A 12,192-nucleotide genomic window follows, 5' to 3' on the forward strand; every position below is an offset into this window, starting at 1 on the left:
ATGTCCAGTCTGAATACACACTTAGGTAGAAGCATAGAGCATGGACGGTTCAAGGGCTCTTGACAAGGATGCCACCTGTGCCATCTTCAAAGACAGCGTGGCACACTGGCTTCATTGGGTGTTGTCTGGTGATGGTTCTTCTCTCTGGTACAGGGTGCAGACTACACATGGGCTGATCATCAGGAAGGAGGGGCTTGTTCCCCAGAGTTCACTGGCCTGTCCCTAAGTGCTTCTGTCATAAACTACCAACCCCATTGCTGCCATCTGGGGAAGTGGAGGGTAGGTACTACCATGACTCCTGGTTATCAGTGCTCTCTGCCTGCTGCTCTGTGTTCCCAAAGCCATGTCTCTTCATGCTTCAATAGTTTCTTAAGGACACAAATAGTCAGATGGTACAGAGTTCCTGCAGGAGGTGCTCAGCAGGAGAGGGTATTCTGGAAGCAACTGGAGTGCTTCCTGTGCTAGAGAAATAATTCAGCAAAGGGGCAAAGAAAGAAGTGAGAAATTCTGTTTAGAATTTCCGGGGATACTGGAGTTTGGGTCAATAGGTCAAAAAATGTATTTTTAAAAAAATTATCATTTATTCAATCGTTAGTAAGCTTGTGTGCTATAGATTGGGTGTTAATGTCTTACAAAACCCAGCTATTGGGACTGGGAAGGTGGCTCAGTGGTAGAGCACTTGCCTTGCATGCCTGAGGCCCTGGGTTCGATTCCTCAGCACCACATAAGCAAAAAGAAAAAAAAAGCCAGAAGTGGCGCTGTGGCTCAAGTGGTAGAGTGCTAGCCTTGAGCTGAAGAGCTGAGGGACAGCATCCAGGCCCAGAGTTCAGGTCCCACGACCAGACCCCAAAACCCAGCTATTAAAGGCTTGATTCCCCATCTGTGGCACGGTTGGGAGTGGTAGAATTTGAAGAGAAGGAGCTCAGTGGGAGATCTTTAGGTCACTGGAGGCCATACTACCAAGGGGAAGACACTGGTCTCTTCCTCTTCCTCTCTCTTTATTCATGTTGCAGTTATAAAGTGAACATGCTCCAGCACACACTCCCCACCATGCTATATGGCTCAATCACAGGCACCAAAGCAACAAAACCAATGGATCATGGACTAAATCCTCTCAAATGGTGATCCCAAACAAGCCTTTCCTCCTTATGAACTTTTTTTGTTTGTTTGTTTTTGATTGGTCCTGGGGCTTGAACTCAGGGCCTGGGTGCTTCCCCTGAGCTTTTCTGCTCAAGTTTAGCACTCAACTACTTGAAGCCACAGCTCCACTTCCAGTTTTCTGGTGGTTAATTGGAGATAGGAGATGCATGGATGTTTGGGCTGGCTTTGAACCCAATCCTCAGATCTCAGTCTCTTGAGTAGCAGATTCATAAGCCACCAGCATCCGGCTTATGGTAACCATTTTGATGCAGTTAAAAAGAAACTCAAATCCTGACTAACACAAGACATTATATATCAGTTCCTGAGGATAGCATGGGAGACAGCTTCCTACAGTCTCCCCTCCTCTAGCTACCATCTGTCCCTCCAGTGTTACTCCATCCATTATCCTGGATGTCCTGTTTTTTCTTTCTTTTTTTTCCTCCTCTCTCTCTCCTACAACACACTGCTTCTAGAATTATATCCCCTAAAGCAAATATACCCAGCCATTGTCCTTTGCAAAATACCTTGATGGTATCCAACAGTTCTTTTGGCTGAAATCCAAACTCCTCAGTCTGGTGTCAATAACCCTCCACCATCTGCACCTCAACCTCTTCTCTCCCCTCAGAGTCTGAAGCTTCCCACTTCCTCACACCTGGCTCTGCCCTGCCTCCACAGTATCAGCTCAGCTTGAACAGAAGTTACACCCCCACCCCAGATGAAAGAAGCCCAGTGGTGCCTTCCAGGATCATCTCAAGGACAGTACAACAGGCAGATTAATGGCCCCCAAAGGCATCTACCAAGGAATCCTTCCAGCCTGGAACTATGTTATCTTACATGGCCTAAGGGACTTTGCAGAAGGGAGTGAGTTAAGGCCCTTGAGATAGAGAGACAGAGGTCATGAAAAGCATGTGATCTTTCTCAGCCACAGAGAACCAGAAGGAAGGCAACATAAAAAGGACTCCTTCTGCATTTGCTGGCTTTGAAAATGGATGCCATGAGCCAAAGAGTGTGAGTGGCTTCTAGAAACGGAAGAGCAAGAAATAGACTCACCTCTACAGCCTGAAGACACCTTGAGCTTCAAGAACTGATGTGGGACTCAGAGCTCACAGAACTGCCAGAAATCAATTTGAATTTGTGTGTGTGCGTTTGTGTGCACGCGCGTGTGCGTGCACATACGCATGTGCCTGTATGTGTACTTGAACTCAAGGCCTTGTACTTTTGCTTAGCTTTTATTGCTCAAAACTGGTGCTTTACCAATTGATCCATATCTCCACTTCAAGCTTTTTGCTGGTCAAGGTTGGCTTCAGCCTCAGTCCTCGATCTTAGCCTCCTGAGTAGCTAGAATTACAGTCAGGAGCCACTGGTGCCCAGCAGTTTGTGTTATTTTAAGCCATTGAATTTGTACTAATTGTTATAGCAGTAGGAGGAAATGAATTCAGGCTGCCTCTTCTGTCAAGTTCTCACTAATGACTGGCCCACCACAGCCTCCCCACTGCTTCTGTATTTCCCAAATCATCCATCAATCCTGGCACGATGGTATCTGTAAAAGGTCAGGAGGGTGGAGTCCTTGTGAGTGGGATCAGTGCCCTTGTAAGGGGCAGCAGAGACCAGAGGAAGCTAGGAGGCCAGTCCACATGCTGCCACCTAAGGACACAACACCAGGTTAGCCATCTGCCACCCAGAAGAGGATCTCACCAGAACCTGACCAGCCTGACTTCCTGGCCTTGAGCTCCAGCCCCTAGAGCCATGAGGAACAAATCTGTTATCTAAGCTTATAGTAATTGGTCATATAGCATTTTGTTATAATATTTGTCATAGAATCCTGAACTAAGACAGTGTCTCAGTACTGTCATACTATCTTGGTCAATAAAGTAAAATCCATAGATTAGCTATTAATCACCCTAGTATCCTAATTCTAAGGGTAGTACAACATATATAATAAACACATAAAAGATTACATTTATATTACTCTTACTATATGTGGGTAACATATTGTAATATAGAGACACTTTTAGGCAAATTTATTGCTAACAACCTGCACATCTTTTTTTATGTATGTGCCAGACCCAGGTCTTGGACTCAGGACCTGGGCACTGTCCCTGAGTTGTTTTACTCCAGGCTAATGCTCTACTTACTTGAGCTATAGCTCTACTTCCTTCCTGCTTTTGGGTGTTGGAGATGAGTCACTTCAACTTTCCTGCCCTGGCTAGTTTTGAACCATGATTCTCAAATCTCAGCTCCCGAGTAGCTAGGTTTACAGGTTTAAGCTACCTGCACTGGCTTTCTTTTTCATTATAGCTCAAAAAACACAGTTAAGCAGCAATTGTGCAGCTAAGCAAGATGTTCCCAAGGAAAGGGGAAATAATCTGTCCCTGCACAGTGGTTGGCCATAGTGGAAATTCAACAAGACACACATAGAAAAATAGTGGCATCTACTTAAGGAATGATGGAATATTGCTAGGCTAATAATACCTCTGTTTTTCTCAATACTCACTGTTTCTTCTTGTTGGATAATACTGTTATAATCAGAAAAATTTTCAAAGGGAACCATGTCTCTGCTGTGGAAAAACAAATAGGAGAGCAGTGATTTTAGCAAGGCACCTATCTCTGAATATAAGTATGAAAATACTTCTGCAGCAAGACTATTTATTTGGGGTGTAATTGTCATATGCTTGATTATCATATGCTTGGGTTATTTTCTATTTTAAAACATTAATTAATTAATATAAAAGTGATGTACAGAGGGGTTAAAGTTACATGTCAGGTAATGAGCACATTTCTTTTTGAATAGTGTCCCTCCCCCCATTTTCTCCCAATTCCCTGCCCATCCCCTGCTCCATGTTATATAGTTTATTTTCAACATAGTGTCTAGTGATTATCTTTTTTTGGTCTGGGCTTAGGCACTGTCCCTCAGCGCTTCAGCTCAAGATTAGCACTCTACCACTTGAGCCATAGATCCACTTCCAGCATTTTCTGCTTATGTGGTGCTGAGGAATCGAACCCAGGGCCTCATGCATGCAAGGCAAGCCACTGAGCCACCTTCCCAGCTGCCTAGTGATTATCATTGCTGCATTTATTTACCCTTTGTCCCACCATTTCTGTGCTCCTTCTTACCCTTTCCCGAACAGATCATCTTACATACAAGACAAAAGGTACAGAAATAAAAAAACAGCAACAAAGGAGAAAAAACAACTAAAAAGCAAAAAGTGAAATAACAAAAGCATCATTTCTTTTCTTGGAGTTCATTTTGATAAGCAGCATTTTATATGATCATATGCACATAGCTACTGAGCCTTTGTGATCCTCTCCTAAGAATATCCTCCCTTGGTCTCACTGTGTGAATGTTTAGAGTACTGTTTAATTTATCATGTCCAAGTGTAATTTTTTTTTTTTTGGGTCCAGTTGTGGGGCCTGAACTCTGGGCCTGGGCGCTGTCCCTCAGCTCTTCAGCTCAAGGCTAGCGCTCTACCACTTGAGCCACAGCGCCACTTCTGGCTTTTTTCTTTTTGTTTATGTGGTGCTGAGGAATTGAACCCAGGGCCTCAGGCATGCAAGGCAAGCGCTCTACCACTGCGCCACCTTCCCAGCCCCACCAAGTGTAATTTTTTATCTTTTGCTGTCCATCGTGTTTACTTGTAGATTTATAGGCACATTCTAGTTACTACAAGTGAGAGAAATCATGGGACCTATGTTTCTTTGGGTCTGGCTTACTTCACTTAATATATTTTTTCCCAAATCTTTCCATTTCTTTACAAATGGGGACACATCATTCTTTATGATGGATGAGTAGAATTCCATTGTGTATATATGCCACATTTTCTTGATTCATTTGTCCACTGAGGGGCATCTGGATTGATTCCATATCTTGGCTATGGTAAACAATACTGCACAATGAACATGGTGTGCTGGTAGCTTTAGTATGGCCTTGTTTGCGGTCTACGGGATAAATGCCCAGAGTGGAATTGCTGGATCATAGGGAAGCTTTATGAGAAACTTCCATACTGCTTTCCAGAGTGGTTGATCAAGTTTACATTCCCACCAACAGTGTAGCAGCGTTCTGTTTTTGGTCACATCCCCACCATCATCTGTTACTGTTAGTTTTCTTGATAATGGCATTCTAACTGGGACGAAGTGGAATCTCAATGTTGTTTTGATTTGCATTTCTTCTATGGCCAGAGATGTTGAACATTTCTTCATGTGTCTATTGGCCATTCTTATTTCTTCTTCTGAGAAGTCTCTCTTTACATCTTTAGCCCATTTATGAATTGGGTTACTCTTTCCTTCCTTCCTTCCTTCCTTCCTTTCTTTCTTTCTTTCCTTCTTTCTTTCTTTCCTTCTTCCTTTTTTCTGTCAGTCTTGGGGCTTGAACTCTGAGCCTGGGTGCTGTCCCAGCTCTTCAACTCTTCAGCTCACGGTGCCACTTCTGGTTTTCTGATAGTTAATTGGAGCTGAGAGTCACATGGACTTTCCTGCCTGGCCTGGCTTTGAACCATGATCCTCAGATCTCAGCCTCCTGAGTAGCTAGGATTCTAAGTGTGAGGCACTGGTGCCTGGCTGGGTTACTATTTCTTTAAGGATTTGTTTTTTGGGGGGTTTAATTTTTTGAGAACATTTTAGATATAAGGCCCTTGTCTGATGTATAACCAGCAAAAATTTCTCATTCTGGGTGCTAGTTATCTTACTAGCCATGTTCTTTGCCATGTAGAAACTCTTCAGTTTGATACAATCACATTTACTCAGTCTTTCTTTGATAAATTTTGATTCTTAGGAAGTATCAGCCCGAGCCTAGGAGTCTTTGTGTTTCCCCTATCCCTTCCTATAATATTTTCATAGTGTTTAGCCTTACCTTGAGGTCTGATGCATTTGGAATTGAGTCTGGTGCAGAGTAATATATAGGATCTAGATTCAGTTTTCTGTATGTGTATAGTCAATTCTGCCAGCACCATTGTTGAAATGGCTGCTTTCTTCCATCCTGTGTTTTTGGCTCCCTTATCAAATATTAGGTGCCTATAGGTCTGCAGGTTCATTTCTGGGTCTTCAATTTTACTGGTCCTCAGGCTTATTCTTGTGCCAGTACCAAGCTGGTTTTTTTTTTGTTTTTTTTTTTTAAATTACTATAGCTTTGTAATACAGTTTGAAGTTTGGTATTGACATTCCTCTAGTACTGTTCTTTCTGCTAAGGACTGTTTTTGCTATTTGGGGTCTTCTATTATTCCATATGAATTTTTGGATTGTTTCCTCTATATCATTGAAGAATGTTGTTGGGATTTTGATGGGTATCACATTGAATTTGTAAACAGCTTTAGGCAGCATTGTCATTTTCTTTTTTCTTTTTTTTTTTTTTGAGGGGGGGGTCTGGTCATGGGCCTGAACTCTGGGCCTGGCCCTGGTCCTCAGCTCTTCAGCTCAAGGCTAGTGCTCTACCACTTGAGCCACAGCGCCACCTCTGGCTTTTTTTTCTGCTTATGTGGTGCTGAGGAATTGAACCCAGGGCCTCATGCATGCAAGGCAAGCGCTCTACCACTGAGCCACCTTCCCAGCTCCAGCATTGTCATTTTCACGATGTTAATCCTTCTAATGCAGGAGCATGGAAGGTTTTTCCACTTCCTTAAATCTACTTTAGTTTCTTTTCACAGATTTTCAAAGTTTTTTTGTTTTTGTTTTTAATCATAGAGGTCCTTTACATCTTTGGTTAATTCCTAGGTATTTTTTAAAGGCTACTACAAATGGAGTTGCTTTCTTGATTTCAGTCAGTCTTGTCATTGTTGGCATACAGAAAAGCTACTAATTTTTGTGGGTTAATTTTATACCCTGCTGCTTTACCAAAGTTTAGGATCAGCTCAAGTAAGTTGGGAGAGGAATCTATAGGGTTCTTTAAATACAGGATCATGTCATCTGCAAAGAAGGAGAGTTTTACTTCCTCTTTTCCTATTTGTATTTGGAATGTTTTCCTTTTTTGTTGTTGTTGGTCATGGGGCTTGAACTCTGGGTCTGAGTGCTGTCCCTCAGCTCTTAAGCTCAAGACTAGCACTCTACCACTTGAGCCATAGACCCACGTCTGGCTTTTTCTGCTTATGTGGTGCTGAGGAATCAAACCCAGGCCCTCATGCATGCAAGGCAAACACTCTACCACTGAGCTACCTTCCCATCCTTGGAATGTTTTTTTTTTGTTTTTTAACAAACAATTTTTATAACTGGGACAGCCCTGTATTTGCTTGATGGGTATCATGTCATCGTGGGTACAATATGTTCCAGTGAGAAAAGAAAAATTGTCATGAAAGTGAAAACTTACTGCTTCTTGATTTTAGAACTTTTCAAATATCAATCCAGAAATAAAAATACTCTCTGAGTCAATGGGTGTGGAAGAGCTCCTTCACAGAGCAAGAAAGTGGTAATTTAGCTGGGTACCAGTGGGTCACACCTGTAATTCTAGCTACTCAGGAGGCTGAGATCTGAGGATTACAGTTCAAAGCCAGCCCAGGCAGAAAAGTCCATGAGATTCTTTTCTCCAATTAACCACCAGAAAACCAGAAGTGGCGCTGTGGCTCAAGTGGTAGAACACTCGCCTGGAGCTGAGGGACAGTTCCCAGGCCCAGAGTTCAAGCCTCATAATCGACCAATACAAAAAAAAAAGAAATTGGTAATTAATCAATAATAGACATGGAAATGCACTTGTTATAATGGAAACATATGTAGGAGAGAATAGGTCCAATCCCGTTCATGTAGTGTGGTACATTTTTTCCTTTAATTAAGGCACATGAGAACCCAAGGCCTCCCACTCACACTAGGGGCCACATCTTCTCTGGGTACAAGACAGGTGGGTGTATTTCTTTCCAGTTTCTCAATAGCCTGGGCCTATGGTTGAGCTAAGGACAGGTGTATTTGTGTTCATCCCAAATCAACACATGTCCTTACAACTGGACATGCGAGCTCTACCTGAGCACAGAGAGAAGAAAACAGCAATTGACACTCTGCGCTGGACACTGAGCATCTATTGTCAGGACAAAGGGACTATGAGAGGAGGGAAATAAGAGGAAACATGGATGATAGCAGCCTTTGTTCCACACAAGAAGATCCTGTATCCCTGTCCACTAGTACACACTATACCATACACAGCTCTCTTTATCACTGTTTTTGTGTGTGTGCCCATACTAGGACTTGAATTCTGGGCTTGGGTGTTGTCCTTTAGGGTTTGCTCAGGGCTGGATGTCTACACTTGAGTGACAGTTTCACCTTTTCACTTTCTGGTTAATTGAAGATAAGTCTCCTGGACTTTCCTGCCTGGCCTGGCTCTGAACAGTGATCCTCAGATCTAAGTATATAGGATCACAGATGTGAACCACTGGCACCCAGCATGTACACACACACACACACACACACACACATACACACACACACACACACACACACACACACACGTGTATGTGTATGTATAGGCATGCGTGTGCACACGTGTGCCAGTCCTGGAGCTTGAATTCTGAAACTGGGTGCTATCCCTGAGCTTTTTCACTTAAGGTTAGCACTCTACCACTTGTACCATAGCTCTATTTCTGGCTTTTGGTGGTTAATTAGAATTAATAGTGTCATGGACATTCCTGACCAAGCTGGCTTGAACTACATTGTTCAGATCTCAGCCTCTTAAGTAGCTAATTACAGGCTTGAACTGCTAGTACCCTGTGGCTTCTTCATCTTTTGATACAACTTGTTATCAAAACATAAATTTTACTTTCTTTATCTTTAAGTGGTGGTACAAAGGGGTTTCTTTTTTTAAGTTTTATTGTAAATATGCTGTACAGAGGAGGTACAGTTACATGAGTAAGGTAATGAGTACATTTCTTGCCAAACATTGTTACTCCCTTCTTTGTTTTTTTTCTTCTACTATTCCTTCCCTCCCCCACCTCTCCTCTTCCCATCCCCCCCAAAGTTGTAAAGTTCATTTCCAACACAGTGTCTTATGAGTATCGTTGTTGCAATGGGTCAACCTGTATCCTTGTTTCAGCATTTTGTTATTCCCCTTCCCCTCCCCAAATTAGATAAATGTATATACAAGCTGCAGGGTACCAAAATAAAATACAGTGACAACAGGGGATATACCATAGGGGGAAGAACATACAAAAGAAACAAAAATTCCCTTATTTGCAATAACTAGTATATATGTCTGAGACAAACAGAAGCTGTCAGACAAGCTGATGTTAGGCAAAATGAATCCCAAGATAAGGATTCAAATGTTTTTTTTTTCTTTTTTTTCGATTGTTTCCAACATATTTATAAGATGATTTCTTTGTTGCTTTGTATGTACCTCCCCCATGGTATAAGCCCTGCTTTCACTGTATTTGATGTTAATATAATTTGTGGAGGGGAAGGGAAAAAATAAATTGTTTAAATAGAGTTACAGGTGGACCCATTGCAACAACGAGATGTACAAGACTTTTATGTTGAAAAACAAACTTTACAAATTTGGCGGGGGTGGGGGGGTGGGGGTGGGGAGTGGGGGGTGGGGGGTAGAGAGGGGAAGGGATGGTATGGGGAAACCAAGGATGAGGCAACAATGCTTGATAAGAAATGTACTCATTATCTTGCCCATGTAATTATAACCCCTCTGTATGATATTTTCACAATTAAAAAAAATCACATAGTACATTAAAAACAACAACAACAAAGAAAAACCTCTTATACCCATATCTTGAAGTTCATTTCACTTAGCATCATCTTATATGGTCATATGTACATAGCTTTTGAGCTTTTCTGTGCATCTGATAAGATTATCCTAGACATATACTAGTTACTGCAAATAAGAGAAACCATAGGACTTATATTTCTTTGGATCTGGCTTACTTCACTTAATAAGATTTGCTCCAAGTATTTCCATTTCCTAACAAATGGGGTGTGTCTACTTTCTGATGGAAGCATAGAATTCCATTATATATATATATATATATATATATATATATATATATATATATTCCATTATATATATATCACATTTTCTTGATCCATTCATCTACTGAGGGGCATCTGGGTTGGTTCCATATCTTAGTTATGGTGAATAATGCTGCAATAAACATAGTTGTGCTGGTAGCTTTAGTATGGCCTTATTTGTGATCATTTGGGTACATGCTCAGAAGTGGGATTGCTGGGTTATAGAAGAGCTCTATGCGTAGTCTGTACATAGGGGTTTCAATTCAACATATCAGTTTATGAATATAATCCATCTTGATCAATGTCACCCCTTCCATCATTCTCTTCAATTTTTCTAAACCCTATCTATACCCTCAAGCTATCTATGTACATTTAGTATTATGAATGTATTCACCCACCCTTCCTCTGTCCATTCATTTGCCTGAATTTTACATTCAGGCAATGTAAAGGGACTCACCCCAAGGGATGGCTGTAAAAATCCTGCATATAGGATGATGGACAGTACTTGAAGGTAACAAATTTGAAATGTTCTGGGAATTCTGTGATGTCATGTGTGGTGGACTGACTCATTCCTTCCTATCCCAGTTCATATGTTAAAACCCTCCCTCTAATATGACTGTTTGGAGACAGAATTTCTAAGGAGATAATTAAAATAGGTGAGGGCATAATTTCTAGTCTGAAGGCTAGGAGACCCTGGGGTGGAGGACTTGTTGAGACTGGTTGGATTTAAGACTGTCAAACAGCCTTAGGACCCCATTTGTGGAAGGACACACCAACCAGTGCCCTAACAGTTAGCTATTATTATAATAATCTCTAGAAAGAGAAAAAAAGCGACTCCTGAATCTCAGAAAAATCTCAACTCATTCCCATGAAAGACATAAATGTTCCTATCTTGCTTCTTATTTTTTTAAACCCTACATCTATGACCTTCCAACTCCCAATGAGTCAAGAAATTGAGTCAATCCCCAGTTTCTCTCATGTTTTTTTTTTCTTGAAGCAGGCTTTGACATAGGGCCTGGAGCTCTGGCTTGTTCAGGGCTGGTGCTCTACCACTTAAGCCATACTTTTAGCCCCAATTTTTGCTGGTTATTTACAGGTATTCTTTCCTGCCCAGGCTGGCTACAAACTTTGAACATCTAGGATTCAGCCTCCTAGCAGTTAGGATTATAAGAGTAATCCTAGTGCCCAGCCTAATTCTGTTATTCTTAATTGAAAAATGAAAGTGTCCTTTGCTGTTCAAAAAGAGCAAGGGGGTGCTTTAATCCAACAGGATCACCCTGCAATGCATGCACAGAGAAAAGCCATGTGAAGTCACAGGTCAGGTGTTGGTGGCTCATGCTTGTAATCCTAGCTTCAGGAGGCTGAGCTCTGAGGATTAAGGTTCAAAGTCAGTCCAGACAGAAAATTCTGTGGCTGCTATCTCCAATTAACCACCAAAAAGTTGGATGCAGAGCTGTGGTTCAAATAATAGGGCACTAGCCTTGAGAAATACAAGAAATACACTAGGCCCTAAGTTCAAGCTGCAAAAAAGAAGGCAAGGAAGGCAGATTTTATATGTAGCCACTTCTATAGGTTCTGGAACATTATATGAACACAAACAACAAACCATAAATGAATAGATGAGGAATTAAGCCTAGAATAAAATAAGACAGAAGAATATATCAGAAATGAAAATTCATTAAACAAAAGACTAAAAGGGAACTTAACCAGAAAAAAATGCTCATCTGCCTTTAGAGATGCCTTAAAACTCACTTATGAGATTTTCTTCAGCTAAATTGGAAAAAGAGCCATTTCTCTACAATTCCATTGTGTCAACAGGCTATTCTTAACATGTATTTCATGAAAAATGAATGCAAGACCATAGTAGGAATACACTCAGTGCCTTTTATCTGTTAATCCATTCATCTAGCCATCTATCCAAACATCCATCCATCCATCTGTCCAACCATCCACCCACCTATCCACCTAACCATTCATCTGTGCATCCATCTATGCATCCATATGTAATCAATTTACTTTTTTGCCTACCAATTTCTCAATTATTTACCTTCCTTTGTGTTAGCCTGATAGGATTGCATTTATCAGTACTACATACTTGGATAGAACTTATGAAACTTTTTTGATAATAACAAT

At 41.4% G+C, this 12,192-nt stretch overlaps 1 protein-coding gene across 2 annotated transcripts in view; it reads right to left on the bottom strand.

The window, feature by feature from the left end:
* Nucleotides 1-12,192, bottom strand: part of Rfx8 (regulatory factor X8) — a 76,704-nt gene that overhangs the window by 31,113 nt on the left and 33,399 nt on the right. The window contains exon 4 of one of the 2 annotated variants that reach the window (XM_042695505.1): nucleotides 3,635-3,698. The exons of the other annotated variant lie outside the window; for it this stretch is intronic. Within the exon in view, the coding sequence (XP_042551439.1) occupies nucleotides 3,635-3,698 (64 nt within the window). The remainder of the gene's footprint in view (nucleotides 1-3,634; nucleotides 3,699-12,192) is intronic. 2 annotated transcript variants of the gene reach the window in all.

This window comes from Dipodomys spectabilis, unplaced genomic scaffold (genome assembly GCF_019054845.1).
Source record: "Dipodomys spectabilis isolate Male_0828 unplaced genomic scaffold, ASM1905484v1 ptg000187l, whole genome shotgun sequence".
NCBI lineage: Eukaryota > Metazoa > Chordata > Mammalia > Rodentia > Heteromyidae > Dipodomys > Dipodomys spectabilis.